The 21,989-nt window shown below is 40.1% G+C and overlaps 1 protein-coding gene across 1 annotated transcript in view; it reads right to left on the bottom strand.

Annotated features, from left to right (window-relative positions):
- Positions 1 to 17,532, bottom strand: part of PLXDC2 (plexin domain containing 2) — a 495,943-nt gene extending 478,411 nt beyond the window's left edge. Inside the window, 1 exon segment of the mRNA XM_020966887.2 lies at positions 15,896 to 17,532. Within this exon segment, the coding sequence (XP_020822546.1) occupies positions 15,896 to 16,007 (112 nt within the window). The 5' untranslated portion in view covers positions 16,008 to 17,532.
- Between the last annotated feature and the right edge of the window lie 4,457 nt (positions 17,533 to 21,989).

Genomic DNA, 21,989 nt, shown 5'->3' with positions numbered 1-21,989 from the left:
ATTCTCCTGCCTACATCAACTTTGGACAGTCCACAGAATGAGGTTCTGGATCCCCAGCCAACAGCAAGGAGAGAAAAGTGTTTCAAGGAGATTATTTTAGTTCAGAGAGCACAAACTGTCTAAGAATACAGCATTTGTTAAAAACATACATTCCACTGGGCCGAATCAAAGATTCTATTGGCTATGGTCTCACTGACTGAAGTGGGAGATTTCTGGTAGGGGGAAATGCTTTGCATTCCAACACGCAGGAGCATAAGTCAGGACATGTTAGTGATGCTGCCCAAACAGATTAGATGATTCTGTGAGTAATTTAGTATTTATATGGAGGGGAACAGCTATTCCTTTCCTTAAATTAATAGGGAGCAGCTAGGCAGCAGAGTGGATAGAGTGGCAAGCCTGGATTTGGGATGTCCCAAGTTCAGATCTGGCCTCAGAAACTGGGCAAGTCACTTTACCTCTGTTTACCTCAGTTTCTTCATCTTTAAAATAGAGATAATAATAGCACCTTCCTCCCAGGGTTGTAGTGAGGATGAAACGAACTAACAATTGTAAAGCACTCAGCATAGTGTCTGAAACATAGGTGGTGGTGGTGGTGGTAGTAGTAGTAGTAGTAGTAGTAGTAGTAGTAGTAGTAGTAGTAGTAGTAGTAAATCCTTATATAAAAATACATATTATGTATATTTTATATATATGTATATATATGTGTGTGTATTATTATTATTATTATTATTATTATTATTAAATCCTTCTAACCCCACAGCAGCAAGACTCATTTATTAAGAATTACTGGAGCTCCAGTTTATGTTCTGACACTGATATCATCTCTGGCCATTTGAAGCAATAGCATATACATACTTTAAAGTAACATTATCCATAAATGGGAACATATGTGTATAGAAAATACCTAAAATAAAAATTATCCTTTCAGATGACAAAATAATAAAAAACATTAAAATAAAATGCAATATTTATGGATAGAGCCTGGGTCTTTGTTTTCATTGGTATAAGGAGTTGGGTAGGGGGGTGTATTTGAGGTGGGTAGGAGAGGGGAACTCACAGGATCAATGCACTTAGGGGAGATGCCTCCTCCACAGTTTATCTTTTGGTGAATTGCCTGGAGCAGAGAGAAGTTATATGACTTGCCTAGGGGGACACAGCCTCAGAAGATGCCTTAACTTAACTCCAGGTTGGCCTAGCTTTGAGGCCAGCTCTCTGTCTATTCTGCTACACTGTAGTCATTGAAAGAATTAATGCTTATCAAGTAACTTTAATGATTCACCAGAATATTCCTCTACTGAACATTGTTTTGAGGCCTAACTGTATTCATGATTCTGCCTTAGGCACTACGGCAATATCAACCATCTCAAAAATATATTGGCAAATCTAGACTGGACTCAACTCAAAAATGGGATTATGCTCTGGAAGTTAATTTGTAAATTCCAAACTTTAAATCTTTCTGTTAAAAAGTGGAAATTATGTGTCCCAAGGAACAATCTAAATAGTGACTAAATGCTAAAGCCAGAACAGAAACACCAATTTAATCCAGTCTACATTTGACCTATAGTAATACTAGTATATTTCATAGTACTAGTAGTACTATATAAGGGTGTAAGGGGAAGGGAGAAAGAGGGTAGGGAATGGAAGGAAGATTAGATTGGGAATAGATTAGAACAAGACAGGAAAGCCATTCCTGGAACATCAACACTTCCTAGTCACCAGTAATTATAAACTCCTCCATTAGAGGGTGAGGTTCTTGAGATCAGGAACTGTCTTTTACCTTTCTTTGTATTCCCAGAGTTTACTACAATGTCTAGGACATAGTAGGCACTTAATAAATGATTGCTGACTGACAATTCTTCCAGTTCAGTATTGGTCTTAACCAGTATTCTAAAGCACTAGGGTAATAGTTCAGACCAAGAAGTTGTGTTTCATTTACTTTTCCCATAAATGATAAAATAGGTCTGATCAAATCACTCTACTGCTCAAAAATACAAAAAACAAATGCACAAACAAAAATGTTAGTTAGTGTCTCCCTCCTATTTACTAAATGAATCCCAATTTCTTTAGCTTGCTATTCAAGGCTCTTTAGAATTAGGCTCAAATCCCCTTTCTAGACATGTTTCCACATACTATAAACTATGGCCAAAATGAAGTACCCATCATTCTGCAAATATGCCCCATTTTCTCCACTCATCTTCCCTATATTCTGTCTGAAATAACTCTTCCAATCACTCCTTACATATCAAAATTATTCATCTTTCAAGGGTCCAATCAAATGCTATCTGTTCTATGAAGTCCATGTTACCCATAGATAATTTTGGAACAAATAATATGTAAAGTTTCTACATTATACAAACAAAAAAATTACCCTGGTCAATTACTGTCTACATGTTCTAAATGAAAGGCTCTATAGACCTTCTCTGTTCCATGCCCTCAAACAAAAATGCCTTCTCTCTTCTTTAACCACCCAAAGCACTTTGCTGCTCTTACTCTGATGGCATTATTACACATTGCCTTGTAATTTATGTATGAGAAACCTATAAACTCCTTCAGGTCTGTTAAATATCTGAATTATACACATTTTTTTAAGCTTAAAGCAATGTATTTCCCATAGTAGGTACTCAATAAAGAATAGAAGCATACCTAGGCAAGAGTTTCTGGGGCTTTTTTCTTTGCAGGATAAATACAGAAAGTCACTGACATATTCCTTTAGCAGGTAGGAACAGCTGAATTTAGTTCTTAGTTAGGGAGAATAATTAATTAAAATTGATCACTACCCCAGGGTGTGGTAGCTTCCCCTATCACACCTTCAGCCACAAGTGCTTAAGACCCTTCCTAGCCTAGCTTTCCCTGATTGCTGCTTTCTTTCCATTGGTTTTCCTTAGTTGCTTTCTCCTCACATGGGGCTTTGTGCCCTGTGGTATCTATTTCCTAAATTGTATTTGTTTCAAAGGTGAAAGATCCCTTTCAAGCTGCCCGCTCCTGGAGGCAGAATTTCCACTTATAAAAGCTTGGAGGACAAACGCCACCCCCCTCTTTAAATGAGAAGTGATCAGACAGGTGAAGGACTTAGAGAGCAGAATGAAACACAGGTTGGGGGCATGGCCAATGTAGAGATCTGTTTTGGTTTATTACGCACATTTGTTTCAAGGGTTTGTTTTTTTCTCCCTTCACCTTCTCCCCAAAATATGGAAGGAAAGACATAGATTCTTCTTCACTGAAAAAAAACCTTAAATTTAAATTAAATTTAAAGAAAAATAAATTAATTTTTTAAAGTAAATGACCTTGTTCTTTTGTCTGGAAATTTCTTACACTCAGTGGGAAGAAAGGTAAGATAAAGTAAGACAGGGCAAAAGAGAGAACTAGGACTCGAAATCAAGACAAAAAATATAAGAAAAGTAAAATTCACAGAAAAGGGGTGCGTGTGGGGGGGGAGGAACTTCAACAACAGAAGAAGAGAAAGTTTATTAAAGAATTACTCAGACTATAAAGCAAGGAAACACCTGTTTGTTTGGTTTTTTTAGTTATTAACATTGAATCACAATCACCTGATTTGTAAATCAACCATGATCATTTATACCTCAACAACTAGAGGCAACTAGGTGGCCCAGCCCAGTATTGCATTCAATACAAAAGAGAATTGAACCTGGGAGTGAGGTAGATCTGAGTCTGAATCCTACCTCAGATACTCAGCTGCATGACTCTGAACAAGTCCTTTACCTCACTCAACCTCAGTTTCCTCCTTTGAAAAGTGGGGATATTAACAGCTTCTACCTCACAGGTTTGTTGTGAGGATCCAGTGAATTAACAGATGGATAGTGCCTTGCAAAACTTTAAGCTACCTATTGCTATCTACACATTCACATATGCAAGTATATATACATATATACATTTTGTTGTTGCTTAGCTGTTTTTGAGTCATGTCCTACTTATCATGCCCCTTTTAGGGGGGTTTTCTTGGGAAAGATACTGGAGCGTTTGCCATTTCCTTTTCAAGCTCATTTTACAGATAAAGAAACTCAAGCAAACAGTGTCCAGTGACTTGCCCAGGGTGATGCAGCTAGTGTCTGAGGCTAGATTAAACTCAGGCCTTCTTGACCTCAGCACTGTATCCACTCTGCCACCTAGCCTCTAGATAGATAGATAGATGGATGGATAGTGTTTGTGTGTGTGCGCGTGCATATGTATACATGCATGTGTAGTATGTGTATGTATATGTATGCATATATACATGTGTGCATATAAATGCATACATATGTACATATACACACCTATATATACCTACATAAACATAGACATATATTTATTAGTGTATAATACTTCAATAATCCATGGTTTCATCAACACAGGCACTGTTCTACCAAAGCAGACTGTTCCATTTCTACACTTTAGAAAATAATCTTCACTGCTTTATGTGGCTGGTGTCCCACTTCCCTGTAAGGAACCTCTCTAAGACAATCAAGGCTGGTCCTCCAAAGACCTATTCAATCAGTCTCACCAGGCTCATGTTCAGAACCCTAAATTCAATTTGATAGGACTGGTCAGAACTTGTACTCTGCTGTTGTACCCTTTGAAAACGAAGGGTCATCTGCTGCCTCAATGAGTCATCAGAATATAATTTTAATGGACTAGAACTAATTTAATGCTAGGTAAATGAGGTCGCTCTGTACTCGACTCCATTTTTGCTTCAAATACAGACAGAGGGGAAGAGCTCAAGGAATGGAGTCAGAGAAGAATGATGGAAATGAAGAAAGGTGAGTACCACATGAGTGATGAAAGGCTGATGGAATTGGCTTTGCTTAGCCTAGACAAGAGGAGACCCAGAGATAGATTACTAATAGTTTTCCAGTAACATGAAGGTTGCAGGTGAACAACTGTTTCCAAGAAGAACAGAAATAAGAGGAAATTGATTTAAATAATAATAGGTAGAATTCAACTCAGAAACCACAAAGATCTTTTTTTAATTGTAACACTGGAATACATTATATAGAAAGATTTGAGGCCCCACTGGATGTTTTTTTGTTGGTGGTGGTGAAGCAATCAGGGTTAAATGACTTGCCTGTGTCACAGCTAGTAAGCGTCAAGTGTATGAGGCTGGATTTGAACTCAGGTCCTCCTGACTCCAATGAGGGAGCTCTATCTACGGCACCGCCTAGCTGTCCCAAGATTTTTGTTTTAAGAGTAGACAATTCTCCACTCTTAACTACCTATATTTATATGATCAACTGAAGCTGGGACTAGTGAGTTTTTCGAATTTGCAAGCTGTTCTCTTTATCAATGATTTAATTTCAGGAAGACCTTTCAGCAAATGGAAGTAGTTGCACTTCTGCCTTTTCATATTCATTCATTTGCTTATTCAAATATTTGTTGAAGGCTTACAATGTATAGTCATCACTAGTCTTCTTTGTCCTGGAAGCATGAATATTTTATATTCCTGGGAAGTTCAAGTTGAGGTACCATAGTGGAAGTTGTTGGTACAGGCTCAAGAAGGGATGGCATCTTTCGTCTAAAGACCAGTCTAGCTAAATTCAGAGGGAATTGTCAATAAAAGATTGACCACCGAGGGATGAGTGTATGTTTGTTTGTGTGTACTTGTGTGCCTCTGTGTGTGTCCGTGTCCACTGCATAGAAGATTTAGGGGAATGCAAACACACAACAATCTTTTGAATCACTGAAGAATACTGTGTGTAAGGCAGTTTGCTAAATCCTACCTATCTAATCTACCCATCATCTATATATACATACCTATACACATATGTATACATGCATATATACATATACATAGTCATATTGTTTCAATGGGGATAAAAAAGAGTATAATAAGCAAGAAATTAGGTAGCACAATGGATAGAGTGCTGGGCCTGGAGTCAGGAAGACTTATCTTCTTGAGTTCAAATCTCACCTCAGACACTTACTACCTGTGTGACCCTGGGCAAGTCACTTATCCCTGTTTGCTCAGTTTCCTCACCTGTAAAAGTGAGCTGGAAAAGGAAATGGCAAACCACTCCAGTATCTTTGCCAAGAAAACCCCAAATGGGGTCACAAAGAGTGGACATGACTGAAAATGACTCAGCAAAAACAGCAACGAAAGGAAGAAATCAGTGCATAAAGTGATAGGCAAAAGTATATTACTGATATCTCATCAGACTTTGCCACTTCAGTTTTTCCAATTAATTCCTTTTTCCCTTGTTGTTTGAACAATAGCATCTTCTCTAGAGAAATCAATTTAATGAATGGTCTTATTATTATCAGACAATACTGCTTATTGGATTATAAATCATTGTGTAGGAATTAAATCTTTTGTGTTTTATGCCCTTTGAAATGTTATTCTGATTTATTAGTGCTCCAAAAATAAAAGTAATAACACATTCTTTTTCACTGGCTTGGTTAAGTTAGACCTTTACCTTCAAGTCTTTTGAGTTGTACATGGATACTTCCCAATCTCTGGCATCTCAGAAGTTCACAACTGAACACAAACCCACAAGACAGGCAATCTCTCACATTGTTTAGAACCTCCATGGAAGGTATGGCTATATTGGTAAGTGACCAAAATATAACAGAAAAGCAGATTCTAGAGCACATATGAGTCCACGGGATAAACAAATAGAAAGCTGAGCCAATAAAATGGGGAAAATAATGGGTCCAACCTAAATTCCATGTTTTTGTTTAACTGGGAGCATATCTGTGTCTGTTACCATACCAGAACAGCAACAGAGCAAGAAGATTTCAGATCAAACTACAATATGGTAGCTAACAAATCTGTCTCCCTTATTTTGCAAACCTCTGAATTAAAAGCATTTTTGCAAACCAAAGATTGAGCCAATCTGGCTGTCTTCTTGCAGCGACTTTGTGCTCTCTAGAAAATGATGGTGTCATCTGCACAATGACGTTGGAATCATGCATATTTTGGGTTTTGTTTTTTTACTAAATGTCAGGAATTAACAACAGATGTTGAGAAGATAATGACTGCTAAATAACAAAGATTAAGAAATAAAACAGACTGTCAGTTTATTTCATGTGAAAGATACACAGCTTGTATTAGCATGTGTATAAAAGTTGAGCATGTAGAAGCCTGCCCCAAATTGTGTTAATATTCAGGTCAACAGCGATTTTGAAATAACCTACATTTTCAGCCACCAGTGGAAAAAATACATAAAACGATCTTTCTGTAGGTACTACAGTCTGAAAAGTTGACAAGCACACACTTTTTGCTTAAATGCAACTCTCTTTCTTGAAGTTCATAATAATTATCTAAGTAGCAAACCTAATGAGAATCCTAAATCCAGGGGGCTTAACTCTGTCCCCAGCAACCCAAAATGTCCTTTGAACATGTTTTTAATGAGGCCAAATGACATTTTCTGTGTGTCTTTTAAATTAAGTTTCACCAGAGAGTACTACTGCAGGTGAAGTACAACTAAATGTTTATTGCTAACAAAATATGTTATCACATTTACAGGTCTCTTACTCTCCCTTATTGTGGGTATTGGTGACATGTTTTGGAATAACATTAGAATGACAACCCTTTGCATCCTTCAGTTTTAGCTAGCAGCCACTAATATTCCCAGTTCTTTTTTCTAAAGTTGCCTTCTCCCATTAGAATGTAAGCTCTTCAAGGGCAGGGATTGTCTTTCTCTTTACTTGTATTTGTTTCTCCAACGCTTGGCTCTGTGCCTGGCACACAGTAAGCACTTAAGAAATGCTTCTTGCCTTCCTCGTCTTATCCCCTGGACAGAACAGAGCAATGACTTCCAGGCTAGTAGCTTTCATAGTACACCATACTTTTGGAAGGAGCAATTCAGAATTATCACCCTCAATAAACAGATACAACACCAGATTCTGTGCTCTGAGAGTCTTGCATCATGTAGACAGAAAGACATTCTCAGGTCACTAGTTGCTTATGTTTTAATGAGGGAGATAAGACAAACACAGACATATGCATCAGTACTTAAAGACCAACCACGAGCAGATGTCAACAGCAAAATATATTGTTGTTTCCCAGCGTGACCCATCATATTAACATAGTGTATCACAATCTCTACTTATGGTTACTGTATTTAATATCATCACAAATAAGCTAAGCAGCAACAGATATGAAGTACATTTAGTACATATTCAGCCGAACAAGAGAAACAAAACACTTTAAATGACTGTAATATAAATTTGAAGAATAGCACTGAATCAAAACAGATACAAATCTTGCCAAAACAAAACATTCTGATATAAACAATGAGAACAGAAAAACAAAATCACGCACAATCTATGATGTAATAGAACGCACTAAATGTTTAAGTTATTTTTGAAGACATTGGACTGGAATGCTGTAGAATGCCTCTGTTGTCTAACTTTACTTCCAGCTGTGCTCATAGGGATAAAGAGCTGTCAAATGTGTCCAAGTTGACAATGTTCATTAAAGTTTATTACTTAACAAGGTCAATTTAAACAAAAGGGCAACTGACAAAGTGGAAAAATCTAGGGCTTTCCTTAGTGAATAGATTGAAATAATGACTGATTTTGGAATGAGAGGACCTGGATTTGAGTACCAGTTCTACTGTTTATTAACTCTGTGACCTGGGAGGAAATGGTTTAATAACTTTGAGTTTTGATAGGTTAACTTCTTTGAGTTTTCTCTCTCTCTCTCTCTCTCTCTCTCTCTCTCTCTCTCTCTCTCTCTCTCTCTCTCTCTCTCTCTCTCTCTTCTCTGTTTCTCTCTCTGTGTCCATCTCTGTCTCTCTCACTCTCTCTCTCTGTGTCTCTGTCTCTCTTTCTCTATGTTTCTGTATGTCTCTGTCTCTCTCTCTTTCTCTGTCTCTCTGTCTGTCTCTCCTCCCTGTATCTCTCCCTGTTCTTTTCCTTCTTCGTCATCCTCCCTTTCTCCCTCCTCCCCCTTCATGCTCCTTCCTCCCTCCATTCTCCAATTTTCTCTCACTACTCTCTCCCTCCCTTCATCAACCCTCCCTTCAACAAGGACTTGGAACAGTTTGTGTCTGTTCAACAGAGGAAATCACACTCTAGAGCTCTCCACTGATGTTGGAACAAGGCATTCCAAATTGAGATGTTAACACTGAAGGAAGAAGGGGGAATTTTAATTCGGCAATGTAATTTCATTGTCATAGAGACCTATCAATGCCATTGACAGAGTCAGTGTAAGAGGAGGAATCTCAGGGCACCTGAATGGAGGTCTTCTTGACTCTGGACCTGGCTCTCTACCCACTGTGCAAAGCACCCTTTCAGTAGAGGTAAAAGTAGTTAATTTGTAAATTAGTAAACTAATATAAATATTTGATAATCCTGTCTTTGTAACTCAGTAACTAAGAATGGCTAAAATACAATGAAAAACTTTTTTTTTTGAGGATGCCAACTTTCTCCAATCTCTAGAAGTACTAATTAATCAGAGCCAGTGTAGGGACAAATATAGTCATTATGAGAGGAGAATGTAGACCAGAGTGAACATGAAGTCAAATGAAAGAATGCCTCCTTGTAGCCTTTTGTGCCATGGGAGGGGAGGGAATCCACACCTAGGATTTCATCAGTGTAGGGATCTCCACTGGAGAAAAGGCCGTCTGCAGATGCAGATCAGTAACTGTTGTGCAGCTAAAGGGTCCTGGGGGTACTAAGAAATTAAATGACCTGCCCGGAATCCCAGAGACAGAATGTGCAAGAGGTGATACTTGAACCCCAGGTTTCCAGACTCGGAGACTAGCTATCTTTCTACTCAAGACTGCCTTTCTTGGTGAACTTTATACACTTAAATCTTAGTTAATAAAATTATCCAGTCAGTGAAGCATAGAACAGGCAAGGCAGCCATAACCCAGTAGTATTGTGGATGTGTGCCAATGAAGGTTATGTGGCTACCAAGTGCCAGAGGTGAGACTGGAACCCAGGGCGTTAGACTCCAAATCCAGTGCTTTTTTATGCTGTTTTGGGCAAAAATAACAAGAAGCCTGTAACCAAGTAAAATGGTTGTATTAAAAAAAAAAACCCTAAGCATGACCCCAAATACAGCTTTGAGGGAAAGAAACTCAACTACTCTGGAATTCATGACTTAACCCCCAGAGGAGAGAAAGTAAGATTGTACAAGACAAAAAGAGAGATAAATAACAAGGAAGATCTGGGGAGAGAGAAGACGCAGAGAGACAAACAGAGACACACAGAGACAGAGAGAAACTGATACAGAATCAGAGATACACACCCAGAGGCAGAGACAGAAACAAAAATGGGAGTGAGGAGGGCAAGAAATAAATGTTACCTCAAGTTACAAAGAATAAAAATATTTGACTTTTGACAGTTCTTCTCCCAGAAAGTATTCTTCTGTTCTTGTTAAACAACAAATAAATGACAGGAGACAATCAAGGGGAAGAATCTTCTATATAAACGCATCACTCCTTAGCATAACTATCATTTTTATACTGACAGCTTCATTCATACAAAATCTCCACTGTGTAGCTCAGGAGATTTGTCTCTTGGGAAATTCCAAAGGAAGCAAAGCTGCACCTATGATTCAATTCAACACACATTTATTTAGCACTCACTGTGTTCAAGGTATTTCTAGGCACTTAGGGATACAAAAACACAAACAGAAGTCCTTGCCCTCAGGGATCTTTCTGTTCTACTGGGATCATGCAGTCCTCCTATGGAGGATTGGGGCAAAAGAGGCCTACAGGCTTGCAAAAGGATACCTATGAAGAAATATTAACGTATTCAGATTAGTGAGATGATGAGAAGCCGAAAGATAAATGTATTAATAATCCTCAGGTATTTTAGAGGAATTAACACAGAGATAGAATTTCCCCTGAAGATAAAAACAGGAGACGATGAAGCCAGGTTTCATTTCAAATAATACACACTTCCTGGCAATAAACACCAGAATAAGGAATGTATTCTCAGGAGTTCCCCATGACAAGCTGTATATCCATTTGTCTAGAATGATCAATGGGAACTGTTTTCTGGATGACTTCTAGAGCCTTCTTATTTTGAGTTCTAAAGCCTTTGGGTTCAGTGAATCCTAAGAAATTCCCTGCTTAAAAAAAAAAAAGAATCCATGAAGTAACCAGACTTTTACATTAAAAACTTAATAATATCTTATAGTATACAGTATTGTATGTTATTGAGAATGTTTTCCCATATATTATCAAACTGGAAAAAGAGATACAAGAATGACATTAAGTGAGTCACCCAAGGTAACATCAAGGTAACATTGATAGCAGAGCAGGAATTAGAATTTATGCTCACAAATCTTAATTTTTTGATTTATCTCCAGAAACACACCACCTCTAAAATGTGAAATGTTTTGTGGAGCGTAAAATTTTTAAAATTTAAATTTAAACCTGTAGAAAGTTAAGATTTTTTTTTAATCCTGCTATGCAGTCAAAAATTCCCTACAGCAAAATATCTCTTCCTTCCGCATTCTCCTTGCTCCTGGCCTACCTAGTTAACCGGGTATTTTCCATCATTATGCTGTATGTAAGCATAATTCACTCTGCCAGACTTTCTGAAGATAAAACTTAACTGAAATGTAGATTTCCTTAAAGACATTCAGTTTCTAATCCACCCTCATATAACCTGTAACCCAATTTTTATCTCTTCCTTAAATAAAATAAGGTCCTTCATCTCTGAGCTCTCAAATCAGTAAGAAGACTTTTGAGTGTAGCTATCAGTCAAAAATAATTTGAATTAATTAACCTGTCATTATATAACCAAGGACCATGAACTTAGCCATTAACTCACTACATCCTCTCTTTTTATACCATCTTCTCCCTCCAAAAACCACACACACACACACACACACACACACACACACACACACACACACACCCCAGCCTTTCTCCAGTTCTAGGTAAATAAGGAGTTAAAAGCATGTAACACTCTCAGCATGTGTCAGCTGGGATGCTCTCAAAACAAATACTCTACCAGTGAGGAATCTTTCAAACCACATATTTACTTCAAATGAAAACAGAAATAAAAGAGCAAGGGGGAGGGGAAGAAGGACGATTGACTTGAGAGAAGTGGGGATCAGAACAGCGCAAATAAGCATGAATGCTTTGCTGATGAAAGTTGCTAGGTACTGTATTTAAAACCAGAACGTGGCCTTGATGCAAAGTTTCCTACTGCCAGAGCCTCTGACCCCTCATCATTTGGGTTGTTATTGTTTTTGAGGTGAATGAATCATACTGCTCATAGCATAATACACAATGAGCAGGAAACATTGCTCAAGCTGTTCTCATTTCTTCTTATTTCTGTGTTTAATGTAAGGCTTCCTCTGAGTTATTACATCACGCTGTTATACTTAATATTACCACTTTACACCTCATATAGATATGTATCTTAACAGTTCAAGTAGCAACCACCATGCAGAAATAAGGGCAATCTATCGATATGGTAAAAACTTACATAAACATTCAGAGTGGTAATTGTTTTGAAGCCTTTATGTAAATATTAGCATTAAGGAACTGTTTTGATTCAGAGACTCAAAAAAATAATTTTAGGGGTGTGTGTGTGTGTGTGTGTGTGTGTGTGTGTGTGTGTGTGTGTATTTATATGTACTCGACAACTATTCAGCCAAAGAAAAATCAGCATAAATCTCTAAATAACAAAGAAAGGTGATTTCATAAAGTAATGTCTTAAGATTTCTTATGTGAGTGATGCAATTAATAAACCTTCTTAGCCAAAAGACCACCTTAATGGTTCCATTAGTTGCTAAGAAAGAATTTGTTCCAGTTTACTGAGTGTATTTCACAAAATTTGATATTCAAATGATTAATTTAATATACAAAAATCTAGAAAATGGAGAACTTCTCCCACTCATAGTCACTTTTTTATAGGTGGCAAGATGGAGTTCTATACAACTAGATGAGGAGAAAACATTGCAGGACAATTAATCCGAAAGATTTGGAAAAGAACAAGGTTCCTGCATCACAGAAATTAACAACTTCTCTGCCCTCTAGTGGCTACAAAACCAACTACAACAGTAAGTATTTTTTAAAATGTCTCTGTAAGAAATCAGGTACTCTTTCCCCACCTCCCCTTGTCAAATAAAATTTTTTTCTAAGGTAGCTAATTGCTCTTCATAAAATGTCAAAGGTATTGGACAAATAGCTGTAGTTTCCCAAACTAAACTTTGAAACAGATGAATTTCTAATTTTGGCCTAAACTTTTTTTTAAAAGCCTAGTTTCCCCCCCTCTTTTTTTCTTGGGGGGGGCAGGGGTCCAATGTGAATTTTCCTAAGTAAAATATCTGTTTCCCTTCATTTGAAACACCATTAAATATATTGTATTATTATATTATTATTTAGGTCCCTATTGAAAATTGTCAAATATGTGATAAATGTGTGTTATTTAACAAATTACTCCAAAGATTTCCTTTAATAACAGAAGAGCTGCCCAGGGAAGAAAAAAGAAGACTTGGTGTTCAAAAGAGCTTTTAGGGAGTTCTTACACCTTCACTTCAAGAAACAAGCACAGCAAATCAAGCTTCATTTTTAAATGCACTCTCCCTTGAGTCTATATCCTTGCAAGTTGCTGAAGCTCTCACTCTCCCCGCCCCCAATTAAACTTTGTACGTCTTCTTCTTGGCAGCTAATTCTACTACTCTCTATTTTCTCAAATGGAACATTCTTCTAATTCATTCTCTGACCAGTCAGAATGGAATGAATCGCACCCTCAGTTTGGGAACTTAGACTAAATATTTTTAAATTGCACCATACATATGATTTTCAGAAGTAAAATATTTGTGAAAATAAGAATTATCAGCAAGAAAAGAAAAAGCTAAATATCTGCTGTCCTATCTTCTATTTTGACTTTTTATTTACTAACCTCCAAGTGTTTTTATTCATCTCAGGCTAACGAAATTCTTTAAAGTTAAGCAACTCCGGAAATAATTCCTTGATCTGTCCAGTTTGAATTTTACCTCAAGTGCTTGAGAATTGGCTAAATTATTTCCTGAAGTATTTAATACACATACAGCCCATAGCTTGTTGCACTGCTTTAATCAAAATAAAAATCATTTTAGAAGTTTGAGCCGGAGTCTTAGAAACAATCCCATCCCACCTCCTTGTTTTTATTAATGAGAACACTGAAGCCACAGAAGTGACACACAGTGACAAAGACAAAAGTCAAACCAGTGCCCAAGGTCACATCCAATGGCGGAGACAATAGCAAAATCAGTTCCCTCAACTCCAAGTCCAGTATTCTTTCCATTATTCTAGTCTTCTTTCACTACACTATGAGTGGATACCACACTTATTGAAATGATGAATTTCTTACCAGGGAATTACGAATCAGCAACAAGCAGTGTCAGAAATCTGTACGCTCCAGCCATTTCACCCATAAGTCAAAAAACAACCACCCTTGTGTTTGGAGAGTTCAAATCTACAATATACTGAGCTTTCTACTCCATAGAACAAAGGTCCACCTTAAAGTGTCAATCAATGAACATTTATTAAGTGCCTTCTAAGAGAGAGGCATTGTACACAGAAATGTCCTTTAACCTGTTGATTCTTAGCAAAGTAATAAAGTCAAGAGAGTTTAGAGGGGTCCCAGGCCAACACCTGCACATCCCTTTTAAAACTAAAGTGACAGAAATAGGCACACTTCTGCTATGGAGGTGTATGTGACTGACAAAGCTTTCACAGAAATTTTTCAAGGTCTACTTTTCATCGACCATGGAAACATTACAAGACCCTCTACTGGGCAGCCACAGCTCTACCTTGCCTCACCAAACAAAATCGCTTTAATTTCTCATGGTTTGGTACGACATGATAAATAACTGAGAGTTCTGAACATGCACCAACTTTCCCCCTGTGATTCCAACAAACAATATGGTGATGGCATGCTGGTGAGGAAATCTATTGTTGCTTTGCTCTGGTGCATTTCTAAGATGATCTTGGCTTAGGAAACAAGGCCAAGTCCTTTAACTAAGAGATTCCCTTCTCCCCTGTGTAACCTTGGGGCAACATTTTCCAAAATCTGGTTAGGTGCCTGTGTTCCTAGGCAACTGGTCATTGACTCAGGAGGTAGATTCCGGTCTATGCTAAAACATCACAGGTGCCTGGAGAAGCCTGGAACAGCTAGCAGTGTCATGAAGGAGCCAAGTCAGACTGGTCCAGTCTGGACCGGTGGCTCAGCTAGTGGAGCCCACACCACCAGTTCTGCCTTAGCTGACAGGATATGACCCTCCGTCTGAAAGCTCTGCAGGCAAGAAAAGCAACATCAGGAGGAGGAAGGTGGCCAAACACCCAGGGAATAGAGGTAGGGATGGCAGGTGGAGTCAGTCAGTCACGGAGCCAACCTGGAGGCACAGGAGAAAACCTCCACAAGTCCAGGCTCGCACCTAAATTAGTCAGGGCTGGACAATAGATTTAGGTTTGCCTCTACAGACACAATCACCCTCTTGCTCTTCCCAGCCCAGAGTCTCATCCTGAGGAGGGTGTGACAGTCCATGGAAGAGACAGAGAGCATGAAGTGTCTGACACGACAAGACCAGTGGGACCTGTTTTCTTTTTAACAATCTCCTCCCTTCCCACCCCAGCTCAAAGTCTGTCAGGTGGCAGTAAGACCAAGTAGGCGTCAATGGTAGGTAGTACACTTTAGGGACAAAGCCAATCCTGGTTTATCCGGGAGAGAAGGGGGCTTAGCCCCCCGGCCAATTTGCCCTGAGTTAAACTCACTCCTGTGAGTTGCTGCCCCCTGCCACCAAGGTGGGGATCTCAGAAATATTTCCGAACAGTCAACCCCTGTCCCCCACAAACCTACCCTTCCCCAACTATTACACCTTTCTGTCTGGAGCTAAAATTTGCCCCCAGAAGCCTAAGCCTTAACTTTCCCACAGGGGGAAAAAAAGAGGAAAAGAAAAAAGGTCCGCATCCCACACGCACAATGGAGAAATAAAAACGTAGCTTACCATTGGTTTGATTTACGGTCTCCCCTTCCGCATACCGAAACCGGTCCATTAAAAAGTGGCAAAGTAACACAACTCCAGCGGTGGCCAGCTCGGCTTTCCTTAACCTCGCCATAACGCGGACACCTCCCCCTTCGCCCTCCCCCCGAATTTATTCTTCCAGAGCTTCTTTTGGGCTGCAGGACTGACTGAGGGAGGAGGGGTGGGAAGAATGGGGCAAGGAGAGGAGTGCTGCAGACCACAATCACAGAGGGATTAAGTCGCCTTTTTATTTGGATCTGATTTCATGTACGGGGGAGAGATGAGGAAGACTGGGGGAGGAGGAGAAATGGGAGGAGATGGGGAGGGGGCAGCGCAATGCTCCCAGTATCACTCCGGAGCTCTTCTTAGGCTGCTGGGCCAAGCAGATTTCAGTTCAAAGCCAAGGAAAAACTGGAAAGAATCAATTCAGTTGCAGCTCGGGCTGCAAAGTGCGTTGCAAAGTCTTGGGCTCCTGATCAAATCTCGATGGGCTCAGGGGGTCCTCCTAGCTGTTAGGTAGAGTCCCCTCCGAGGCTTGCGGATTGTGACTGCCCTGCGCGCTGGATTCCTCCACTAGATGTATTCAAAACAATTCCGACTTCCGAGGGAGCAAAGCCACTACGCCTTCTCCAAACCGGCGGCAACAACAGTAGGAGGAACTTTTTTCTCCCCGACCTTGTTATTGCCACGGCTGGGAAGAGGCAGCCCCCACTGGGTGTCCGAGGTCTCGGGGGACTGGATGGCAGTGGGCTCTGACCGTCGATACCGCAAGTTTCTCTTCTTGCCTTTGCCCAGGGCACGACCCTGGGCTGCCAGTGCTCCCCGCAGCTAAGCAGACGGCAGCCCCCACACCGACAGTCGAGCTGTTTGCAAGATTCAGGCTGCAGTAGAATCAGAGATCCGATACCAGGAGGCAAAAGGAGCGGAGGGGAGGAGAAGGAGGAGGGAGGAGGAGGAGGAGGAGGAGGAGGAGAGGTGGGGAAAAAGTCAGGTTGGAGCCTATCCTGAGATGGTTTCTATTTGCTGAAGAGGAGAGCGAGCAGAAATCCGATGGTAGCAAGGGGCGAAATAGTTTGGTGACTGCCAGAGAGCCGGCCAGCAGCGGCTCCCTGCTTCTCGACACTTTGGGGAGTGAAGGCAGCTCTCGCAATTTGCCTGAGCTGATGGAGCTGCCCTCTCTCTCCTCCTTCCCTTCCTCCGCCTTTTGCTCCAGGCTTCTCCCACCTTCCTCCTCTCTATAACAGGCTGCCGGAAGCGACCTGGCCAATGGCAGCACTTTCCCCCCAGGGGTCTGCGAGGAGTCGGAAGGAGATGAAGGCTGAAGCAGAAAGAAAGGGAGCGCTTGGGTGACTGAGTGGAAGGAGGACGGTGGCGGGGGCCTGAGAAAAGGAAGGAGGACCGGAATGCATCGCGGAGCCTGCTGGATGGAGCGAGCTCAGCCCCAGGCTCCCTTCTCGGGTAGATAACCTCGCACTCGCTGCCAGAAGCGACCAGGACATCGCTGGCCCCAGTGCCTGGGTTGTGGGCAAGGAGCGGGCGGCTGGAGATTCCCGAGTGCAACACGCGGCCGCCACGCGGGGGCTTGGCCACGGCAGCGAAAGGATAATGGACGGTTCTTGCCCCATTAATACCTCCCCCCCCGCTCCCCACGAGGGCTGGCAGTGATCGTCTTTGTGATTGGGGCTAGAAGCTATATTGGATCCGACCAGGGGCATTTGCGTGGCGGACCAGGCGACAATGCCTTTGGAGAAGCCAGGATGCACTTAGATTTCTCCTGGTATCTGCTCTGGGTCCAGCTACGGCTTCTGCTGCTACTGCTTTGTAAAGTACCCGGAAGAGTGGAGCGTGAGTTTAAAAGAGCAGGGCCCCCCGGTTCCTGTTCGTTACTGGGGCTCGAATATGCTGTCATTTCCACAAGCGGCAGACCACTTCTCTTCCTATCCCCCACCCCCATCCCTTTTACGAGAGTTAGAACTACCCGCCATTAACCTGTGTATCTTTGAATGCAGTTATTTATGAATGCATATTTATAAGTCATCTCTAAAGGGAATTTGACTCCTACATCTAATTCCCTCTGCTATCCCTTGTCTGCAAAAGGTCAGCCCCTGGAGCCTCCATTCCTCCCAGCTCAGGTCTCCAAAGTGATCGAAGAAGTTCACAGCTGAAGGAGAAGACGATGAAGACCCAGAGAAGGCAGACAAGGAATATTTTTTGAAGTTGAGGGGGATGGGATGGGGCAACTGAAGTCTCCCCAGTACTCCAAAATGTTGAGCCTGAGAGTACAACAATTTTGCGAAACTGCCCTCCCAACAAGTACACAACATTAAAAAAAAAGTCGTTAATGATGTTCTCAATGGTTCATTCTTCTCTTTCTGCCATCCTCCTGCCCGCCTGCCCCCCTTCTTTTCTTCCTGTTTCCCCTTTCTCTTTCCCAGCTGTCACTATAGGTAAAACACTGGGCATGCTCAGTACCCAAGGCAGGGCTGTATGGGGGAGTTGGAAGCTTTCACTGCACAGCAGAGCATGCTACCTGCAGCAGCAGTAGCCTTTAGAAGCCTCTGAACAGCATCAAGTTGAAAAACTCCAATGCTGGATGACTTCAAAACTTGAGGTGTAGTTTGCATGTTTACTAAGCTTCCTAGGGAAGCTTTCATGAGAAAGGGATAAGCTATTTTTAAAGAGTTCCTTCCTGCCTCGTTTCCAGTCTCCGGTGTTCTCTTTCCTTCTGTCTCACCCCACTCTCTTTCTCTGACTCAGTCTGGCTGTTTCCCTCCCTCTCCTTTTCTTCTCCCTCTCTCTCTTCATCTCCCTCTCCTCCTCTCCCTTCCTGTCCCGCCTCATCCCCTCCTATTCTCTCTCTCTCTCTCTCTCCTCTCTCTCTCTCTCTCTCTCTCTCTCTCTCTCTCTCTCTCTCTCTCTCTCTCTCTCTCTCCTCTTCTCTCCTTCCTTCCCCTGTCTCTCTGTCTCTGTCTGTGTGTCTCTTCTGTCTCTCACCATACTTCTCTGTCTTCCTCTCTCCCACTACTCCCTCTCTCCTTGTCTCTCATCCCTCACTGTCTTTCTCCCTTTCTTCTCTCTGCTACTGCTCCAGCTTTTAAAAGTTACAAAATTCTGGGGGTCAATTAACATGATACAAAGAACAGAGCCCAACTGTGAAGTTTTTCTCTCATCTCCAAAAGTCTAATAAAATTGTAGTCTTTAGTTATCACACAAAAAAGTTTGCAATGTACCTCACAAATAATACTAGGCACCTAACTGGACATATTTAGCTAGTGGGATTTTTACTTCAAAGTGACAATGTTGACAATGTAGTTTAAATGACATTGTAATTTATGTAATGTGAATTATGTAAATCTATGTAAATCATGACAAAATAACAGGGACAATGTAATTTCCAGGTATGATTTTTAGTCATTCTTCTATTTCAATATTGTGTATCTGCATTAAAATAAAACAAAACAAAACTGATTTTGCTACTATTATTATATAAATATCAGCCCTCCCCTTTTTTGTCACAAAAAGAGCCAAGGACATTAAAGGTTACAAAAAAAACAGAATGGAAGACAACAGACAAGTATGTATAAACACAGATCAATAACCAGCACTAAGCGTGAAAGAATAATACAATGTTGGTGGTGGTGGTGGTGGTGTTTTTCCCATGACTTAGCTATGCCTCCACCATTAGACCCTGAAGCAAGTGATGGCCATTCTTCCATATTCACCTGTGGTAAATCATTTGACCATTGTCACAGGGGGATATCATACATAAGACAGAGACATGGAACATCCACTAAGTGAGATGGAAATGGGAGGTTACACAGCCAATGCAGAAAAAATGGGCAACGTCAAGAAAATCTCAAATTATTGTTAAAATTTGCCATATGGTTGTTAAATTTCTATTTTTTACTGCTGGAGACAGACTAACTCTACATGCAACAATGTCTCCTGAGTGACAAAAGTCTTCTCTTTTATCAGTGACAGCAGTGACTAGCATTGCAGCAGTTGGTAGATTGATTCCTGCTGGCTCTGGGACGAGGTTAATTCATCTAAGTGGCCTGGTACTCTTCCAGGTTCCCAGGTACTTTTCTAAACTCTCATGAAATTTAAAGTTGTATAGTGAAAAGAGCAGTGGGCATGAGGATTATCTATGGCATTCCTCACATCATTTCAGGTCACCTCACCTCATTTTCAGGCAAGTCATCTCGTTTCTCTGAGTTTCTTTACTAACCTATTTTATCTTAACTCACAGAAGAGTAAGTTGTCTTTAAAATTTAAAGCCCTGTTCAAAATGTGAGCTGTTTGAATTAGGGAATTTCAGAGACAACCTGAGTTGCAGTATTATCTATACAACGATCCTCAACCAAGAGTCCTTACCTATATTTTCCAAGTACCTAGATTGCGGCTTTGCTAACAGATGATAATAAGCCAAAAGAAATCCACAGCTAATGAAAACAATGCAAGATAGTCCCTGGGGGAAAAAAGATCTACAGCGACTCCTTAGATTGCTTCTAGTTCATTTCCTCCTAGGCCTGGAATAGTATTTCCTTTTCTCAGTTGCCCAGGTTAATTCTTTGATTTTTGATTTATAATTATAAGTTTCATATTATCATCCTAGAACACTATGTTTTTAAATTCTGAAGAGTTTTATATTTGTCACAATAAAAATTTGTGAATGAGGGAAACTGAGGCAAAAAGCTCCCAGCATGATCGATTTATTAGCAATTGCCAATAAATGAGGTCAATGACTCCTCAGTAGTCCGAGGCCCAGAACTGAGTTTACAGAGCATTCTTATAGGCACAGAGGAGGCATATCAGAAAAGAAACTGATTGCTTGGGGTATTTTTCAATTTCCCACTGCATCAAGCTATCCTGCATCAAGAACAGGAAACTTCCACAGAAATGGGGGACGTTGACAGGTGAGCAACACTCAGGACATGGAGGTTTTCCAACCCTTTAGTCTGAATGACCTTTAGTCACTATAACAGCTTTGCTTTTAGTAGAAATGAGGACCTTAGCCAGTTAGCTGACCTCTGCTGGAGCTCATCTGTGAAAAAACTGGGGAGATTATCTAACACACAGTCTGGCTGGAGCCAGCATTCTGTCAGCCTGCACACAATCCCATATATACTTCTTAACGTATTAAGATTTATAAGAATTAAAGTATATATGTAATTAAAGAATATAATAAAAAAGATCAATCAAAATCGATTTATATTTTATATAATGTGTTCATGATGATTTGTAGTTCACCTTCTTGTTTGTTTTTTAATACCAGACACTTTAAGTGAAGAATGAGTTTTTAAAACCATCCATCTACAATAAATTAAAAAGAAAATATATTAATATTACTGCCACATCTAAAACTATTCTTCTGAAAAACAATATTATACCTAGTACAATAACTATCACTGTCTAGCATACCCTTCTACTAGCCTCGGTCTGAAATGGTACAAGAAAAGTACTGGAAAAACCTTAATCTTGATTCCTGGCTGTTCTATTGACAATGTGGCCTAAGGCAAGTCCCTTAACTTTTGAGGCCCTCCTTTCCCAATGATAATAATAATAATTATACATACATACATATATATACATATATATATATGTATACACACACACACACACACACACACACACATATATATATATATACACATATATATGTATGCACACACACACATATAATGGATTGTCTAAAAGATGATCTTTTCTAGGTCTAAATATATGGTCCTGAGATATAGTAATGGCATTTCATTCATTTATAATGAAAAAATGAATGAGAGGGACAGTATGGTGTACTAGAGAGAGCCCTAGTCTAGACGTCCAGAAAATGTTAGTATGACTCCTTGCTCTGCTACTTATTAGTTATGTGATGAGTAAGCAATTTAATAATCTTGGACCTCAGTTTCAGTATCTATTTAATGGAGATAATAATAGCTGCCCTACCTATGTAACAGAGGGTCAAGGAAGGGAATAAGTATTTCATAGCATGAAGACTTCAAAAGGGACCATAGATATCATCTGGTCCAATTCTGAAGTTTTACAGATAAAATTCTAGATATGTCAAGATTTTCCCAAG

The sequence above is a fragment of the Phascolarctos cinereus genome, unplaced genomic scaffold (assembly GCF_003287225.1).
Source record: "Phascolarctos cinereus isolate Bilbo 61053 unplaced genomic scaffold, phaCin_HiC Scaffold_1;HRSCAF=81, whole genome shotgun sequence".
In the NCBI taxonomy this organism is placed as follows: domain Eukaryota; kingdom Metazoa; phylum Chordata; class Mammalia; order Diprotodontia; family Phascolarctidae; genus Phascolarctos; species Phascolarctos cinereus.
The sequence above is the reverse complement of the archived record's forward strand: the minus strand, read 5'-3'. Positions and strand labels throughout refer to the sequence as shown.